General features: G+C 42.9%; 1 protein-coding gene across 4 annotated transcripts in view; it reads right to left on the minus strand.

The window, feature by feature from the left end:
- SIDT1 (SID1 transmembrane family member 1) overlaps positions 1-20,705 on the minus strand; it is a 79,089-nt gene that overhangs the window by 47,980 nt on the left and 10,404 nt on the right. For 2 of the 4 annotated variants that reach the window (XM_083351870.1, XM_083351872.1), the window contains exons 3-6: positions 12,811-12,981; positions 7,595-7,640; positions 2,028-2,129; positions 253-336 (exon numbers count right to left, since the gene is read on the minus strand). In XM_083351870.1, coding sequence (XP_083207996.1) covers positions 253-336; positions 2,028-2,129; positions 7,595-7,640; positions 12,811-12,981 — 403 coding nt within the window. The remainder of the gene's footprint in view (positions 1-252; positions 337-2,027; positions 2,130-7,594; positions 7,641-12,810; positions 12,982-20,705) is intronic. The other 2 variants (XM_083351871.1, XM_083351873.1) reach the window with 1 other exon arrangement.

The raw sequence follows: 20,705 nt of genomic DNA on the forward strand, positions 1-20,705 counted from the left end.
CCAGACTTCTCATCTGCCTGCAGTCAACTTCTCCTGGCTCAGTATTGCCTGCCCTCTCCTATGTTTGCCAGCTTCCCCAAAGCTCTTCTCTCTAAAAATGGACAGATTTTCCCAGCTGAGTTTCTACCTTCCAAAATGTCTCTATCCATCCATATGATTGATTGCAGAAAATCCTGATCAGCTTAGTTGCCCCCTCAACTTTCCCGTACATCAAAAGCAGACTGACTACAGTAGACACCACCATCCACTCACCTGCACAGTGAGGGCTGCCTGCTTTGTCATGGATTGATAAACTCCATTAAATTCCACATTATAATCCAAATCATAAACTGGACACTGCAACAGATGAAGAAGCTGATTAGAGAGCTACCTCTGCTTCTGTATATCTGATTATTTTAACAGATTCCTGGCAGACCTTCCCGATTCTTTCCTTCTCTCGATCACAGTTCAGAACAGGGCCATTCCAGCTGTTCCAGACCTTTAGCTTTATTCCCATGTTTCATTACATCACAGAACAATTCGGTGGCTCCCAGTTTGAGCCACTTTGAGCTTGCTTAATTTGTATACCTTTTTTATGTTTCTGCCTCGAAGAAAGAATTATTAAAGAACACATGATACTATTGTATACCACCTTTATTAAAATGAAGATGACCCTGAATTTCAAAGAACCCTTCTCCCAAAATGAATAGTAGAAACAAATGACAAACACAGACAAAACCCCTGCGCAATGAGCAGCTTTCCCACTTTATCAGCTTAAGGTTGCCAAATCCAGGGAAAACCACCTGCAGAAATGCCACCCATCCCTATAAACAAGTAACAGTAAACAAACAAATAAATAAAATAGATGTTCTACACATGTAAGTGAACATACACACAAACACATAATGAGGGAATAAAAGCCACACTCTAGAAAAAGATTGAGCCAAGACAAAAAAATTAATTTTATCTGAATTAACCAACACAAGGAACTCTCTGCATAACATTAATGTACGTGCATACTCACACAAATATGCATGTAAATCAAAAACATTGCCCTCCCTCCAAGCAGCAGAAACAGGAAAAAGAAAAAGTGAGATGGGCTGAGGGTAAGGGGTATCTGACCTGGGAAAGGGGGAAAAAGGAATAAACATGGAGGAACTAATGGGAAGGAAATTAGCAAGAGAGGAATGAAAAAAAATATTTTCTATACAGAAGGGATGACTGTAATAAGTTTGGAAAGTCTACTATCATTTCTGCCTTATGGAAAAAGAGGACAATACAAATTTGGGACATGCAGAGTCTGTATCTCCACCCCATGTTTGTACAGCTTTCTCTCTCAGTGAAGCAGAAACAGCTTTTCCTCCTAATTAGCACCTGCCTCTTCTTTGTGAGGTACTTCAAAAATAAAACAACACTTTTTTATCATCACAGCTTGCTAAGTCTTATTATTACTGGAAGTTGGTAATGTCACTAACAAAAACAATGTCCTCCCTTCCTTCCCAGCCACTTTGTCAGTCCTCTGAGATAGGTTGAGTCAGGAAACAGCCACTATAAAGGCTACTGAAACCCTGTTGCAAAGTATGATAACAGAATCTTGAAAGCCTGACTAAGGTTTCTCTCTGTCCCCCTCTTTATACCCAAGAGAACCAAGGTGGGACAATCTTGAGCCTCTTTCTCACATCTCCTTTCTTTCATGGCTAAGTGAATGTTAATGTAATTCTTCCTTGAATTCCTTTCAGGGTTATCTCTGCATGCCGCCTCTCTGAACCAGATATTTGTCATATTTGAAGAGGTTCACAAGAAATTAATCAGTTTTCAGGGATACTGTTTTTCTCTCGCTGTCCTAAGTGAGGATGCAGACTTGGAATCTACCAGCTTTGAAGGCAGCTCAGATCTGTCCGAATCAGCCCAATATGATTCAGAATGTAGAAATGGTCCAAATCTGATTTGCACTTCATAATAAATATTATAATTGAACAGCAATAGTACAGTAAGCAAAGACAAACTGCCAATATTCAAGTAGCCTATCATAAACTAGCAGGACTTACCACAATATCTTGGATGGAAACCACAGAGCAGGGATAGATTGTCTTAGAAATCACTCTGACAATGACAGAATCCACATCGGGAGGGAACTGGTACAAAAAGTACTATGAAGGAAGAAAACACTTTTACAATTCTTTCTGCCATAAAGATAATCTTTAAATATGGGTAAGCCCCATTTATCTGAGACAGTCATGCTGACGCCACCACACCTCTGAGTTTATGCCTGACTTGCCTTGTTGAGTGGTAATATTTAAAGTAGAGCTCTACCTGGGTTTATTTAAAGGTGAGTAGAGATCTCCACATAGTTAAATATAAAACCCAAACCTCAACCAAAAATTAATCCCATAAATACAATCAATAAATAATCCCTCAACCAAAAGCAGCCCAAATTCCAGAGTGACTATCAGCCACCAGAGGCCCTATGAAAGTGTGTAATATATGTAAGAAGGATGCTAAGTGAAGTAAGTTTTTCAGCTACTAGCCACTCAGGGAACTGCTGTCATATCCACACAATACAACAATTTCACCACAGTAAAGCAGGCTTTGTGCTGGTTAGTGCCTAGTTGGAAGAGTTCCAGTTTGTGGAATATATAATTGCTTAATTTTAATCTAGAGGGAAGTTAAAAATAAAATAAAAATATTGTATCTCTAGTGGCTTGGAAGAGATGATAAAACTTTTATTTAATTAAGGAAATGTCTATGGAGATCCTCAGTCATATAGGTCATGGCTGACAACAGGGCAAGTCATACACAGACTCAGAGGCATGGTCGTATCAGCATGACTATCTTGGATAAATGGAGCTCACCCATATTTAAAGATTTAAAGAACTTCAGAACTGAAGAAGCGAAACATCTTCAAGGAAAAACAAAGTCAGTTGCCTTTTGAAAAAGCATATTTGGGATAATTAAGGAAATGTTTTCCTGTTTTCCACCATACCTTTATAATGCTCAGTGCTTTTCCCGACACAATTATTACACCTTCCCCTTTAACTGCTGTACAATTAAAAGATATCAAGGGCCAAGTCAGCCTTGTAAAGCGTCCTAAGGACCCAGAATGGTTCACTTTCATTTTATTGATTTTTATGTTCATATTGGATTTTACTATTCTTATTTTTAAAATATTATTTGGAGAAATAACTAACAGTTACAAGCCTACTATTCCCATAAGGCCATTCATGCAAATACTTAAGTTATCACTATTTGCAACCTTCCCCTCTGGCTTCCCACAAGCAAAGTCAATGGAGGAAGCTGGACTCACTTAATGACCGTATGATCAACTGCAATGATCTGCTTTACAACTGTGGCAAAAAAAGGTCATAGAACTGGGCATGACTCATTTAACAACCACCTTGTTTAGCAATGGAAATTTTGGTCCCAGTTGTGCTCATATGTAGAGGACTATTTGTGATGAGGAGGTTCTTGAAAAAAATCAGTTTATTTTATCAAAGGGGAAAATAAACACTCAGTTTCCCCTTTTTCTGGAAGGGATGGCAGTGCAGCATCCTTTTAACAGGCAGTTGGGCAGGATATTGCTGGAAGCTGGATAAGCATAGGATGAGCAGAAGAGTAAGATGGCGGATGAATACAAAGAGGCCCATAGTTGATCCCTGCCAGGCCAAACACTGCTCCTCTGCTTTTTATTGTCAAGGAATTACACAATAAGCATTGCCTCTAGAAGCTTTCTGGTTTGATAACTATCAATCAATATACTAAGAAATGGTTAAAAAAAATCTATTTATATTTAACCTTCAAAAGAAATAACTGAAGGAAAAATGATATCCATTTGCAAATGTTTGAAGGGTTATCACACTGCTATTGTGAGCAAATATTGGGCAGGACCAGAATCTATTAGAGCAGTCATGTCAAACTCATGACATCACGTGACATCACACGATGTATCGGGACTTTTTCCCCATTGCCGGCAATGGGGTGGACGTGGTTTCAGCGTGATGCATCCGGCCCACGGACTGGCAGTTTGACATGCCTGTATTAGAGTAATATTACAAGGAAGTTAGTATAGAGGTCAGACAGAGGAAGAACTTCTTGATTAGAGCAGCTGCCACCTAATGGAAGAAGATGTCACATATAAGGGAGAGTTATTTTCTGCTGGAGATCTTCAGGGGTGAAATAGTTATTTGCCAAAAATGCTCTTACTTGAAAGTGTACTATGATGTTATTATTTAGTTCAAGTTCAACTCCATGCTCAATGCTCAATGCAGAAATTCAAATTAAAATATGGACAGATGTCTGTCCAACTTTTACTTCTGCTGAACCACTAAAAGAGAAACCCTTCTATGCCTGAGTAATTGATTGCCCTATCAAGTAGATTGCACTTTTTTGCCTTGCATTCTGGGATTACATGGTATGCATCAAAGGCCTTCCTCTGAGAGACATTTTACTTACATGAAGAGTGCTGTTATCTCTGCCCTTACATTTCCTATTTTAAGGCTAAATTTACCCATTTCCTTCTAATCCTGCCTTAGGCACAAAACCTGTAGGGTGATCCTGGGCCACTCACTTTCTCTCAGCCGCAGGAAGGGGAAAATGGTAAACCACTTCCGGGGAAAAACTTTGCCAAGAAAACAGCAGGGACTAGTCCAGGCAGAATTGCAAGTGACTGAATGGAAGGTGGGGGGAAATGCAGTATACTATCTATACAGCTTATCTTTCAGCCACATGACATTGCTGAAAATAAAAAAGAATCTGGTTGCAGCTTTTCTTACTAACTAAATTTTATTAAAAGAAGAGGCTACTCACTTCATCAGATGTATAGAGAGAGTAGTGTTTAAATTAGGGCGATGTGTTAAAACATTTTTATTGAGACCCTCTATTATGTGGTAGTCTGCATAGTATGTACATTGCACAGAGGTGCTTCATTTATTTTTTTTGAGAAAGATTTCGTATTGTTTATCTTGGTTAAAAAAAATGATGTCTGTTTGTGCCAGTTTCTTGGTATATTTTACAGATTTCCACTCCGTCCATTTGGATTACTCTAGTCCTGATCCTAATGTCCATTTATTTGGGTTACCCTGACCATTTGTTACAAGACTACCACTGCCCTCCTCCTACACAATCACACTGCTAAATGACTCTGGATCCTGTCAAAATCATCTCCCATTCACAACAGTTTTACCTATTTATTGAGTTATTATTTATTTTTATTTTTATTTATTTTTAGGGAATTGCAGGATTGCAAATTTAGAAAACATATATTGTTGCTGATTTTCACTACTAGATTTTCCCTTTATGTTTCAGTGGGATGTTGTGGGTCAAATGCTACACTGGATACATGCAAGACATCATGCAGAAAGGACTTTTCTTTCAAAAACAAATAGCGTTTAAAGAAAGAAATAGTGTAATAGAAACCACATTTCCATTATGTCTTATATTTCTGATTCGCTTTATTAAAGAGCGTTATTTTGAAATTAAAATTTTTGTTATTTTAATATTTTTGATATTCTACAAACAAGGATAATAGGATAAATTATATGTGGATAATATATGCCAGGTTGGTTTCTTCATCCCTGAGGAAATCATTGCTGGCATCTCTTTTATTATCAACTAATATAGCGATCAACCCCAGATGGAGATTGATTGGCAATATAACCTGGAACTTAAAGAGATGTCAATTTTTATTCCATTTTATTATCAGGCTGATGCAGCTTCTAATACTGACACTACAAGATCATACCAATGAACCTTGTTCTTTCCAGTCATAAATATCCACACCCAAATAGAGGAACTTGTTGAGTTAGATGTCATCCAGCACTTGATATCCAGGTACTAGTATAGCATTCATCTAGATTGGAGTATTAAGGTTGCCATTATATATAGGCATTCCATGTCCTCCAGAGGAGATTTATCTGATTTGGTACCAGTCTGGACTCAAGAATCCAAGAAGAGAGATTTTATCAGTCTACATTTGCCTCTCTGCCCGTTATATACAGGTAGACTGACAACATGGAAAAGGGAAAAGACTTTCTATATAAACCAGAAGAAACCTGAGGATCAAGAAGAACAGACTGAAGGGAAGATAAACAGTTCAGGACAACTACGTCGAGATGGAAAAATAGAGAGGCGATTTGTTAGTCCTTCCAAAAAAATGGTGACCAGATAGCCTTTTCTACTCCAAACAATATATATAACAACACAGGGAGATCTATTTGATGACTTAAAAGCACGGACATGGAAGGCGAGTTGGCAAAGAAAGAAAGCTACAATAAGGCTGAAGAAAATTGGGGTTTTGACTTATTAGTGAGAATTAAAATAGAACATACTCAAATAGGCAAGATGTGTACTTTGAATATTAGATTTTGTTATGAGCTGAGATAAAGAAAAATTTGGTCATTTAAAACTTGGAAGTATAAATATTAAACTTTAAATTTGAATATTGATTAGCTTATAAAGGTTAAATGTAAAAGTAATTAAGATATATATAAGCTAAAAATCTATTGATAAATGTAATAAATATGTTTTTACTTAGCTGCTATACTAAAAATTACTAGCTTAAATATGAGAAAGTAGACATCAAGAGAAAAAGAGAGGAAGTATTTAATGTTGAAATAAGAGAAATTTAAGACATTCGGAAATTAATAGAAAATAAGAAAGTTATATTGTATTATTGGTTGATATAAGATGGTGAGATAGGGCAGCATATAAGTCCCAATAATAAATAAATATTTAAATAGATAAGATGTGTACCCTGAACATTAGATTTTGTGATGAATTGGGATAAAGGGAACTGTGGTTATTTAAAACTTGGAATTTATAAATATTAAATGTTAAATTTAAATATTAATGGGAAACTAAAAATTGGGAAAAACTAATTAGGACATTGATAATCCATAAAGATTGAATGATAAAATAACCAGGATATGTATAAAATAAAAATTGATAAACGTAAGAAAGTTATTTTTATTTAATTGATATAATAAGAATTGTATTAGTTTAAACATGAGACAGTAAACACTAAGGGGAAAAGAGAGGAAATATTTAATGTAGTAGTCTGAAACTTGTACTAAAGATATTTGTATGTTATTGAATTATTGATTAACTCAGCAGCCACATTGCTTTTTAAATATTTAAATGTAAAACTATAAAATCAATAAAACACAGTCTAAGATATTGACTTAGGTGAAGAAGAGCTGTTCTTTTACTTTCTTGGATGCTTCTCTTCATCCTGTCATTAAGTGTGGCCCATTATTGTATATAGGAATGTACAGCTGGCACACGATGCAATTTCATTTCAGTGCCAATGAAAAAAATGTACAGCTGGCAGCAATAGTGATTTCCTTCCAGTGTGAAGTGAAGATCTAGCTATGTATACAAACATTTGTGTCTTACTGGAGGCTTTACCCTATATATAAGCATTGATTGTATAATGTTGAGGCTTTTTTATTAATAGCTGCTTAATCTGTCTGTTGGCTCCATTCTGCCCTAAGATTTATAATATAGGGCAAATGTATCCTATTTCAATAAGTAGCCAAAAATAATATTCTAATACCTTGGATTTTAACTAAACTTTCAAAAGATGTTTTTATCATTATCATACATAATTATTATCACTTACCTGTGGTTGGGAAGGGCTGGCAGTGAAGGCAAAAGTAGTGTCCATGCTGCGGAAATTTGTCCAGATATTAAGATAAAATATGAAACATACACATAAGATAGCAGTTAGAAACTGTTAGAGGTGGGGTAAGAAACTCATTATATATCCACAGCTGGCTTCATTTTTCCAAATTACCTTCACCCATGTGACAAATGAACATATAGATCATTTTTGAATGAACAAAAACTCTACTGATGAATATCCTGTACATATTGTAGAGTTCAATATCTGGTTCTCTCCTGTGTGTGTATTTATAAAGAAACTGCAGTGAAGTTCCAAAAGGACATCTGTTTTTGCCTTATCGATGAGACTAAGGCTTTTGATTGTGTAGACCACAACAAATATGGACAGTCTTTGAAAACAACTGTGAACTGGGCTACTTTCTATGTCTATTGAAGTATGATGAACAGGAAGTAACAGAAGAGAATACAGAGCAATTAACAGGCAAAAATGGAAAAGTAGCATGTCTAGGTTGTATGTTGTTTATTTATTAGCTTATTTGCAGAACATACCATGAGAAATGTTAGACTAGAAGAAATAGGAATTAAAACTCTGGGACAAAATTCAACAACATCGGATATGCACATGTGCTATTCTGATACCAACAGAAGTAGATGATAGAAGAAATATTTAATTCAATGCAAATAAGGAAAGCTGAAGCAGTAACATCTTTATCTTCCTAGGCTCAAAAATTCACAGGGAAGATGACTTTAGCCATGAAACAGATTTATGCTGCTTGCACTTGTGGGTTTTAGCTAGTAATTCTCAACTGCATTAAAATAATATAAATACCTAAAAATAAAGCATTAAGTAGCAACACTTGTCTTAAACCCATTCTTCAAAAACTTGCGAAACAGTAGCATAGTATCAAACTATTCTGAGAAAATTCTTCTGCCTATTTACAACAGTAAAAAGGAAGTCATAGAGTGAAAAAAAATAATCTGTGTTTATTTATTGAGTGATTGATTTGTCATATTTTAGAGCTTTCATCTCACTCTTAGAGGGACTCTGGATGGTGTTCCTTTAAAGCAGGCATGTCAAACTCGCGATGTCACATGATGTTGTGTGACGTATCGGGACTTTTTCCCCATTGCTGGCAATGGGGTGGGTGGGCACGGTTTCGGCGTGACACATCTGGCCTGTGGACCGGCAGTTTGACATGCCTGCTTTAAAGCTACAAGGAATACATTAATTTTAAAAGATTTATATCATATTTATCTGATACAAAACAAGTTTCTCCTCTGTTGATAATGTCTTCTTCCATTGTTCTGAATATTAAGTTGTTGAAAACAAAGCACATCGAACATAGAATAACATAATTGGAAGAAAACTTAGAGGTCTTCTAGTCCAACCCCCTGCTCAAGCAGGAGACCCTATACCATTTCAGACAAATGGTTATCCAGATCCTTTCTGAGAGCCTCTGGTGATGGAGCACCCACAACTTCTCAAGGTAAGCTGTTCCATTGATTGATTGCTCTCACTGTTAGGCAATTTCTCCTTAGTCCTGGGTTACTTGTCTCCTTGGTTAGTTTTCATCCATTGTTTATCATCTTGCCTTCTGGTGCTTTTGAGAATAGATCAACTCTCTCTTTTTTATGGCAACCCCTGAGTAATTGGAACACTGCTATCATGTCACCTTTAGTCCTTCTCTTCATTAGACTAACCAGGGATCAGCAACCTGAAACAGTGAAAGAGCCACTCAGAACCGGTTCCCTCATAAAAGGAAAAACTGGGAGCCGCAAAAAATGTGTGCGCATGTGCATACATGCGTGCATGCGCAGAACAGGGTTTGACTGAAGAGTGGAGCCAAGGCGTGATATGCACCTACACTGCATATTTGAATTGATTGGTTGAACTTTTTTAGTCCCACTTTTTTTTTTGGACTGCACATGGCCAAAGGACTGAGAGCCGCAGGAGATGGCTGAGAGCCGCATGCAGCTCTGGAGCCGCAGGTTGCAGACCTGTGGACTAGACATACCCAATTCCTGTAACCATTCTTCACATGTTTTAGCCTCCAACCCCCTAATCATTCTTGTTGCTCTTCTCAATATATTTTTATACTGAGATGACCAGAACTGGATACAGTATTCCAAGTGTGGTCTTACTAAAGCTCTGTAAAGCAGTGCTAGAACTTCACGTGATCTTGATTCTATCCCTCTATTAATCCAGCCTAGGATTGCATTGGCTTTTTTTTGCTGCTGCCACACATATATTTAAGTGACTGTCCATTAAGACTCCAAGATCCCTCTCACAGTTACTGGCATAAACCAAGTTTCACTTATCTTGTACCTATACAATTGGTTTTTCTTGTCTAAGTGTAAAACCTACTTTTATCTACATTAAATTTCATTTTATTAAATAGGGCCAAGTGTTCAAGTCTATCAAGATCTTTTTGGATCTTGAGCTTGTCTCCAAATTCTTCTTAAGAATGGTGCCGAGTATTGGATGCATGCAAATCAGTGCCGAGAATTAAGTGAGGCTAAAAGGTAAGGTGAGCCCATCAGTGGCGTAGCGTGGGGGGTGCAGGGGGGGCCGGCCGCACCGGGCGCAACATCTGGGGGGGCGCGCTCAGTGACGAATTCCTAATTTGCATTTAGAGGTGCAGATTGGCACACGCAACTTTCCTTTTCAATCTGGATCCTAGTTTTTGGTCTTGGGGCTTTGCATGAAGGGTGACGGTCCTTTGCTGTTCCCGCTTGGAGCACTTTAGCATTGCTCGGCGGCGCTTCAGCGGAGGAGTTAAGCGCAGAGTTTTTGCGCCTAGAGAGGAGAAAGGGGGGCTGGGAATCCAGCTTCCTGCCCCTCCATCTCCCCTTCCTGGTCTCTCGACGCCTCTTACGCCAGGGCTGCGGAGGTTCCCCTGGCGGGGGAGGGGCGCCAGGTGGGCAAGGAGGCTCCGAGAGGGGGAGGGCAATCAGGAGGGGGGAATCCCCAGGGGGGGAAGGGGAGGAGGGATTCCTGTGGCGGGGGAGGGGCGCCAGGTGGGCAAGGACGCCGCGAGAGGGGGAGGGAATAGGAGGGGCGGGAAGGGGAGGAGGGATTCCTGGGAGAGCCAGGTGGGTTTCCCCCAGTTGCACCCCCTCCCCTTCCGAGTCTCCGCCTTTCCTCGCGAGTTTTTCTGCTCCGTGGGAAGCGCTGCGCCTTCGCTTCTCCTCCTCCTGGGTTGCGGCTTCCACGAACGGCTCTCCGATCCCCTTCAGATCCTTCCCCCAAGACCCCCTCCTGCCCCGCAGCCCCACCTCTTGGCGCAGCCCGGCTCCCCGCCTGGGAGATCCTGGTGTTTCCCGGAAGGTTGGGCACCCCCGTTCCCATGTTCGGAGGAAATAAAATAATTTTAGGTCAAGTGACAGGTCTGGGAGCTCTAATTGCCTCCACTTCTCTGAGATGATTCTCAAAACAACTCAAATGCAACTGATTGATGTTGAAAGGACAGTGGGAGATCCAGGGAAGAAAGGAGGAATTTGTTTTATGACTTTTACAAGCAAAATGTTAGAACTGGATTTCCCACTTCTGTACCCACATGGCTTTTCAGTACCGTATTCTCTTGGAGGAAAAAATAAACCCAGGAGTTTCTCTTGTTGACTATCAGAGTGGGGCAGTTGACAGATACAGAAATGAGCAGGCACTGTGTAACTTACTGTAAATAAGAAGCTGTTTGAGGCTTTATAGAAGTAAAATAGAATATAGATTATTAACAAAGTGCTTTGACATTTTAACTTTGCTGTTGGTTCACCTGTTAACTACTTTGCCTCTCTATCTACCAAGTAGATTAAGGTCAAATTGGTTGTAAATAGAAGTAGAACTTCATAAATTTTGGGCCTACTTCGTAAGGGAAGGAAAGTAATATTGCTCCAATATATTTATGAATATTCAAGTGGAGGGGAATAATATATGTAAATCAGGTTTTGTCTTATAGATACACATATTTTTCTTCTATTTCAATGTTCTGTATATCCTCCGCTGCGCCGCCCGCCTCCTGGCACGGCCTCGGGTCCCGGCGCTTCTGCCGCATGTGAGGGAGGGGATGCCGGACCTTCCCCCTTTTCCCGGGGGAGGCGTGGGTGGGGGGTGCGGCGGACGCCCAGGATGCGGGGCTCCCTGCGGCAGCCTCGAGTGCTAAAATCCACGGGTTAGGGGGCGCAAATTACTTGCCTTGCCCCGGGTGCTGACAACCCATGCTACGCCACTGGAGCCCATGGAGAATCCAAAAATGAAGGAATGGGCAGGAAATATAGCATTGGGTAGAGATGCAGATGGACAGGGAAAGTTGTGTGATGCAGCCAGCAAGCTACTGAGACTCAGGCTAAACATTTTTAGCTTACATGCCATATGTTAGCACTATGTTGCTTTCTTTGCTGTTTCTGGTCAGCTTTGCATATCCATTGGCTTGACATACAAAACTGGGGATATGCAGCATATTTAATAGATGGCTTTTTTTTGCCAGAAGCCTTTGCTGCTTATAATATAGCTTACAGCCTAGAGTGATAAAATCTACTGCTACTGTTTTTTCAGATGGTTTGGCTCTGTCTGTTTCTCTTCTTTTTCTTTGTGTTATTCCTGTCATGTTGCGGGGTCCTCAGTTTGGCATTTTGCCCCCCACTTTGGTCTGCAGCATCAGTGGGATGTAGGCCCACAGCTTGCACATCTCCATGCAGGCATCCAAACAACTCAAGCTGTTTGTGATCAGTAAAAAGTGTGTGCTTTTTAACTGTGGCCTCCCATGTTGTCCATGGGAATTTTTAAATTTTTTTTCCATTTAAATAGATGAACAAATGCTGAAAATAACAGTATTAAGAACGAAAACAAAATGATATATAAACAGTTGGGGTATATAAAAATTCTTTATAATCTTAAGGCAAAAGAACACTTTAAATACTGATAATTAATATTTATATCCCAAAACATATTTATAGGAATAATCCATTGAGAATTATTGTTATATATTTATAAAGTCACTTTCTACGAGATAGGCATCCTTATGAATTTGATTAATAAATAAATCAATCTAATTAAACATGGTAATCAAATATGAATAGAACAATCCTTACCTAAAGGGTGCTTAAGGATGGGTTTGTTGTGTTAATTTTTCAGCCAGTGCTGATTCTGACAACAGTAACAACAACAAAACTTTAGTCTTCCATTTTTGGAAATGGTAAATCCAGAAACTGACCACTCACCTAAGCTGGAAGTTCTTAATCTTGGTAACTTGCAGCAGATAGTGGGCGTTATAGGGAGCCATGGAAGCTACATTTATAAATATGATTTGCTCGGAAGATCTATTCTCAGGTACAGACTCGGATGGGCAGAGGGTACGGCTGACTTCCGTGTAGTTGTAACTTCTCTGGTAACTGCCAACAAAAAAGCAAAATCTGACATTCAAATAAAACCTGTTTTTAAAAAAACCCCACATGGTTGAGTATAATGCTTTGGAGAAAAACATATGCTTAAATATCCCAAAGGTGCTTTTTATGAGGCAATTGGACTTTCTTGTTTTTCTCTGAAGACATTTCGCTTCTCATCCAGGAAGCTTCTCCTTCAGAACTGGGGGGAAGGGCAGAGGTGGCGGGGCAGCCCTGGAACCAGCCCTGGAACCAGCAAGTTCCTGCCCCCCAGGTGTGCGCATAGGAAGTGGCCAGCGCTGGTGTCCTGGGTGAAGTCAACCTGCGGGGCAAGACAGCCAGCAGGGATGCCAGACTCTGCTTGTGCACGTGCCCAGGGGGCAGGGCGGGGCTGCCCCGTGGATCTAAGGCTGAGTGCATTCTGGCTTTGATGGATGCAACCAGGTTATAGATCAGAGCCACCCCCACTGCCACCAGCACCTCCAGCCTCGCAGCCACAAGGCTTTCCTTTCATTGGGACATCCCCCGCCCGCCCATGTGGGATAGCAAGACTGGCAGCAATATGGCAGCACTGGCAATCTCTCCCCCTCCCATCACCCCTTCCTGAGCACGGAGGAAGGAAAGAGATGAGAAGGTGAAGGAACGAATGGAGGAAGGAAGGAATGGAGGGAGGGAGGAACGGAGGGAGGAAGGAAGAGAGAGAGGAATGGAGGGAGGAAGGAAGGGAGAGGGGAAAAGGGAAGGAAGAACAGAGGGAGGAAGAAACAGAGGAAGGAAGGAATGGAGGGAGGAAGGAACAGAGGGTGGGAGGGAGGAAAAAAAGGGAGGGAGGGAGGGAGGGAGGAAGGAACAGAGGAAGGAAGGGAGAGAGGGAGGGAGGGAGGAATGCAGGAGGAAGGAAGGGAGGGAGGGGAAAAAAGGAGGAACAGAGGGAGGGAGGAATGGAGGAAGGAAGGGTGGGAGGGTGGGAGGGAGGGGGGAAGGGTCTGAGGAAAGTCCTGCCTTAGCACTTGGCCCTGAACAGCCCTGTTGCTCTTTCACCATCTGCTTGTCCTCTCCTCCTGACCTCTCCTGGTGGTCTCCCATCCTATTGCTGAGGATGCTTTAGTTACAAAGCAGGGTCTCCTTGCATGGAAAGGGAGTGGGCCTCCCTCTGACCCACACATTTTGCCCTCCCGCAACACCATGAGCAACTTGGCCAAGGAGAACAAGCACAGCAGCAGCCTCAAGGAGGAGGTAAGCGCAGTTGCACGCCCCCTTGGGGAAATGGGGCTAGGCTAGGCTGGGCTGCAGGGTCCCTGAATTCGAGGGCTGGGCACTTGACTTCTGCTGTCCAAGGCTCTGGGCAGCCCATGCCACCGTCCGGCGGCCCCCCACACAGCCTGAGAGGGATGGTGAGGCTCCTCCAGTGGACCATGTCTCAGTGCTCGCCCCGGTCCCACCCTCCTCCGCCAGAGACCCTTGGATCTGCCCCAGGCCTGCCCAAGCCTGCACAGGCGCCCCTGATGCGAGTGACATTGAGCTCGCCATGCCCATCCAGTAGTCCATGCCCACCAGTAGGCCATGCCCATGCTATCCAACCCCACCCCCACCCCAACAGCAACCACAATGCTGATGCGGCCCACAATGAAATTGAGTTTGACACCCCTGCCATAGACATGTAGCTATATACTTAAAATACTAGATATCTATCCTCTACCACCTGGGATCATGAATCAACCTGGCCTCTGGATTCTTCAAAACCCAGGTTTTTAAAAAGCGTTTCTAAAGGACAGCAAGGTGAGGCCAGACAAAACTTTGAGGGTCCTATAGGTGCCTGCACTCAGACGCCATATAATATTATCTAAATGAAGATGATTTCATACAAATATTTATGTATATGTTATAAAACAAACTGCCATTTAAAACAGAAGGGAGGAGATAAAAATAACTCCTTCACTAAGAGCAGAAGTGTTACTGTGTCTGGAATATGTCACGGAGCCAATAAGCGGCATCACAAGTGCTCTATTCTTTCAGGCATTGAGCAGTTCCAGCATTGTGGGTAAAGAGTAACCCTTGTACTACCCTGAATATAATCAGCGCACATTGTTGACATCCAAGTTACCTTTTTAACCTGAGCAATTTCCATAGCATATACCTGATGTTTGGTTCGAATTGACGAGGACTCAGAGTGGTTAACACTGAACGAGTTTATTGAATACACAAAGTCAACTGTCAAATGTCAAATGTTGCAACCCTTTTATAGAGAAAGCGTTTGAACTGTAACCAATACAAACTGTCTGTTTTCCCGCTCCTTGGTTGTGGCGTCCAATGATTGCACCTTATTTTCCCGCTTTAAACCTTGCAAAGCTGCACAGTGTTTGCAATATCTTTTATGGCTTATTGCTAACTATTTACATACACAACACCCCTTACCCCCCAGTTGGTGTCATTTCTTTACAAAGTCCATTAGGTATTTTGGTGGCCTATGTATTCTAGAAGGGTATCTGTTACTTTGGCTGCTAGGGACCCTTTTTCCTGGTTGACTGCTTGGCTGCTGGTTACTATGCTGGTTACTACTAGACCTGGGCTCAGGGTTACTGGCTTCAGATGTACTGCCTCGTGTATTAGGTTGTGTTTGGGATTCAGTTGTCACTGGCCTACTTCGCAGGGGTATTTCCCAATCAATTGGACTGAATTGTTGTTGATGGGCATCAGGAAATATGTCATCTTGCCCCACCACTACACCACTTTCAGGCCTAATGTTATCTGTACTGTTTGCCCTAACTGAGCTTTGGTCCCCCTCAGCTGGCACACACCCACTAGATCTTTTCCTCAGCTGGTCTATGTGTCTTTTACAGACCCTATTCCCTTCCCCCTCAATGATGTATGATAAGGGACCTAAGATTTCAGTTACCACCCCAGGAATCCATTTATCCCCTTGGGCGTAGTTCCTGGCCCAAATCAAGTCCCCCACTTCAAATGTTCTGTTAGGAATGTCTAATTCAATGTTTGGTTGGAGTCGGTCGGGGTGTAGTCTGTCCAACTTGGTCAAGATTTTTCTTCCCCACCTCATTTCAGCTGGACTTTTCCCTGTAGCCGAACAAGGGGTTGTGTGTTGAGCCAACAAGAACTCAGCTAGTCTCTGATGCCAGTCACCTCGAATGATTCTTTTAAGCGCGTCCTTCGTGGTCCTCACGTTCCTTTCAGCCAATCCGTTGGTGGAGGGGTGGAAGGGTGCAGAAGTCTTATGCTTAATCGAGTTGGCCTTGAGGAAATCCTGAAATTCAATAGATGTGAATTGTGGCCCGTTATCAGACACTATTAAATCCGGCAACCCATGAGTGGCAAAGAGGCCCCTTAATGCCTGTATTGTTCTGCCTGCCGTTACTGAACTGACCGGTACTACTTCTAGCCATCTAGAGTAGCTGTCGACCACTACAAGGAACGTTAACCCCTGGAAAGGTCCAGCGAAGTCAATATGAATCCTGGACCAAGGATTCCTAGCTAGCTCCCATTTATGTGTGCGGATGTGTTGTTGTTCAGGCCTGGAACGTTGGCACAGATGGCAATTGGCAACGCATTCCTCAATGTCTTGGTCCAATCCTGGCCACCACAAGTGACTCCTAGCTAAGGCCTTCATCCTTACTATTCCAGGGTGTCCCTCATGCAATTCAAATAGAATAGCTGATTTGTGGATTCCTGGGATTACTACACGAGTTCCCCAAAGTAAGCAACCCATATGAACTGATAGTTCATCCTTCCTTCGGAAAAATGGACTGTATTTTACGTCTGGGTTGGCGTTGGGCCAACCGCTCATGACCCAGGCCATTACTCTCCTTAAGATGGGGTCCTTATTGGTTGCCTCAGCTATGTCTTTAGCAGTTAGGGGCAGATCAGGAATATCTTGTAGGGACATTACTTGTCCCACTGGGGCAGGGTCCTCCTCTGTTGTGCTAAGGGGCAATCTGCTAAGAGCGTCTGCATGACCCATGTCTTTACCTGGTCGGTATTGGAGGGAAAATGAATATGCTGAGAGGAAAATGGACCATCTCAGCATCCTGGGAGACATAATTTGGGGAGTCTGTTTATCTGTGGTAAACAGTCCCAGCAGGGGTTTGTGGTCTGTCAGTATTGTAAAGTTCCTGCCATACAGGTAGTCGTGGAACTTTTTAACTCCTGCCACTATGGCTAAAGCTTCCCGGTCAATTTGAGCATAGTTCCGCTCTGCCTTGGTTAGTGTGCGGGAGTAGTAAGCAATGGGTCTTTGCATTCCCTGGGTGTCTAAATGGCTGATTACTGCCCCAACGCCATAAGGCGAAGCATCGCACGCCAGGTAGATTGGTCTATTTTCTATAAAGTGGGTTACAGTTGAGCTACTGGAAAGGATATCTTTTAAGGTCTGGAAACTCACTTTGTGCTTGTCTTGCCAATGCCAAGGGGTCTTCTTATCTAAAAGCCTGTGCAGTGGTTCTGCAATGGCAGCCTTATGTGGCACAAAAGTGTGATAAAAATTTACCAAGCCTAGGAAGGCCTGTAGCTCAGCCTTGTTCCTTGGTTCAGGAGCCCCTTTTATTGCTTTAATTTTTTCAGGGGTAGGGTGGACTCCGCTTTTGTCAATCCTGAACCCCAAAAAAATCAGTGGATTTAACCCCTATGCTACATTTTTCCTTTTTTAATTTTAATCCAGCCTTTCTAAATCTACCCAGTACCTGTTCCAGCCGCTCTACTAACATTCCTTCATCTTTTCCAGCTATTAGGACATCATCAAAGTAAGGGCATACTCCAGGTATGCCCTTTAAGGTCCTCTCCATCACTTCTTGGAAGATGCCTGGAGCAGCTGCAATCCCAAATTGCAGTCTGTGGACTCGGAACGCCCCCTTGTGGGTAACAATTGTTTGCGCCTCTGCAGCCTCTTTGGAAACAGTCAACTGTAAGTACGCATGCGCCAAGTCGAGCTTGGCGAAGATGGCGGCGTCCTGGATCGTGGCGAGGACCTGCTTCACCGTCGGGACCGGGTAAGCATGCTTTTTCATTCCAATGTTGAGGGTCGCTTTATAGTCGGCGCAGATCCTCACATCCCCATTGGGTTTGAGGGGTGTGACGATCGGCGTCTCCCATAAACCGCCCTCAACGGGTTCTAAAACTCCGAGGCCTACAAGCCGGTCGAGCTCGGCCTCGATTTTTTCTTTTAAGGCAAAAGGTACCCTCCGGGCCTTTAGCCTGATGGGATTTACTGAGGGGTCTAGGTTAAAATTAATGGGGGGCCCTTTGTACTTGCCTAGAGATCCATCGAATACGTCTGCAAATTCTTTGCAGACGGATTCGAGGGTCTTATTTCTAATCACAGAATTTATTCCCCCTATCCAAATTCCCAGGGCAGGAAACCAATTAAGCCCTATTAAGCTAGTCCTATTCCCCTCCGTAACTACCACATCTAAGACCCCCTTAAATCCCTTAAAATTAACTCTAAGGCTGGTCTTTCCCTTTACGATTATTGGACTTTTTTGGAAGTCCATTAATTGAATATTTGTTGGGCTAAGTGGAATTCTTTTTCCACTTAGTTGTTCAATTTTTTCCAGGGTTTCAGTGGAAATTATCGACACTGAAGCCCCAGAGTCGATTTCCATTCTGCAAGGAACCCCTTGCAGAAGGACTGTGATTTTTAATTTTCCGTCCGGAAAATTGTGCCCCCTACCCTGCCTTTTCCGATTGACTCGGGCCACCTCCCCTGGGTTTGAAAATTTCGCCCGGGATCTAGGGGTCTCCTTGCCACTGGCATTGGGGGTTACCTTACCCTCTGGCCACACATCGACTTCATTCAGACGGGAGTCCCGGACGCGGTTTCTGCAGATGGCCTGGATGTGGCCGGTCTTGCCACAAGCCCTGCACTTGGCGGTGCGGAATCGGCAGGAAGCGCGGGGATGGTTGCCGCCACAGCTGCCGCATCGGTTCTGGGTGTCGTTGTCGCGCGGTCTGGTTGCGGTGTCCCGCCACGGTCGTTGTGCCCCGGTCGGTGGTCTCTGCGGTGTTGCGGGTTGTTGCCGGCGGCCGGGTTCGGGCCCTTCGCTTCTAAGTTGTCTGGGTGCCATCTTCCCAAATCGCCTGGAGACTTCGGCGATCTCTTCCTCCCACTGCTGATCCACCTCCCCGCAGTCCACATAGCCCTCTTGGTTAATTTCAGGAGCTGTCGCCATGCTACTGCGGGGGGGGTCGCGATACCCGGTAGACTCATACGTTAGGAGTTCGTCGAGCACTTCCTGTAAATCGCCAGTAGGTTTGGCGATTATTCTGTTTTGTAATTGTTCATCGCGTAAGCCTAGCACAACTCTGTCCCGAATCCTGATTTCTAAATTATCGTATTTGCAACGAACTGCGGCTTCCCTAACGGCAGCGACGAATTTCTGTATGGACTCCCCCGGTCTCTGATTTCTCTTCTCGAAGATGCGCCGCCAAAAAAGTTCGGACCTTCGGGGAGTAAAGTGCACCTTTAGTTTTGCAAGGAGGTCGGCATAGGGCACGCTGGAGACTGGTTGTGGCTGGCACAGCCCGACAGCGACTCTGTAGACCGGTGTGCCGCAAATTGTCAAAAGTGCCGCCGCTTTTTTTCGGTCGTCGGTGATTCCGTTCACTAACAGGAATCCTTCGACCTGACCAATATATTCTTCCCAATCTTCGGGGAAGTTAGGGTCAAATTCCTTCAATGACCCGATTTGCGCCATTCGGAGAATTTTTTTTCCTATTCTGCTGCGGCCGCTCGGTTGACTGTGACTCGCTCAGACTTTGCCGCCTTCACGACAATTCTTCCTAATCTCTGGTCTTCTGTCAATCCCACCTTCGTCGCCAGTTGTTTGGTTCGAATTGACGAGGACTCAGAGTGGTTAACACTGAACGAGTTTATTGAATACACAAAGTCAACTGTCAAATGTCAAATGTTGCAACCCTTTTATAGAGAAAGCGTTTGAACTGTAACCAATACAAACTGTCTGTTTTCCCGCTCCTTGGTTGTGGCGTCCAATGATTGCACCTTATTTTCCCGCTTTAAACCTTGCAAAGCTGCACAGTGTTTGCAATATCTTTTATGGCTTATTGCTAACTATTTACATACACAACACCTGACATGCCTTTTGTCTCACCATCCTATCTTCTGTTATCTACCTCCACTAATCCTGTTTATATCACATTATCTGCCTATTGATTTTTCCACATCAATTCCTAATTGCTGGTGACCTTTTCTCTTTGAAATCTGTCCAGCACCAGTCAGCCTCTGATCCATGTCCTGTACTTGAATTTGGCCAGAGGTTGCTGGGAAAAGCTACAATACTGTGAGTTAAGAAGGAGGTGGGTGGAGAAGCAAAGTAGCAGCCTGCGTGCCTAATGGCGCGTGAATCATATAACTAAAAATTAAAAACAGTGGCAGTACATTCAGGGCAAGTGCATCTGAGATTCCTTTCATCTCAGAATGTCTGGCTTAGTTCAGTGCAACACTTGTTTTTCAGCTGTCTTTCGCAGCACTCTTTTCAAACTGGGAAACTGTCCTAATCTGTACACAAATCACTGGTCTACAAGGACAGACTATTTATCTAGGGTCTGTAATCTGTGCTCTTCAGGCAGAAATTAGGTGTTCAGTTCAGCCCTTCTACTCTACTGAGCCTCTGCGCTATCAGCCCCCTCTACCACAAAGATCCTGCAGGAGAAGTGGACAACTGTGGGATCTGGCAGGGTGAGAGCTGTGAACCATAAACACAAAGCTT

The sequence above is a fragment of the Vipera ursinii genome (assembly GCF_947247035.1).
Source record: "Vipera ursinii genome assembly, chromosome: 2".
Classification (NCBI taxonomy): domain Eukaryota; kingdom Metazoa; phylum Chordata; class Lepidosauria; order Squamata; family Viperidae; genus Vipera; species Vipera ursinii.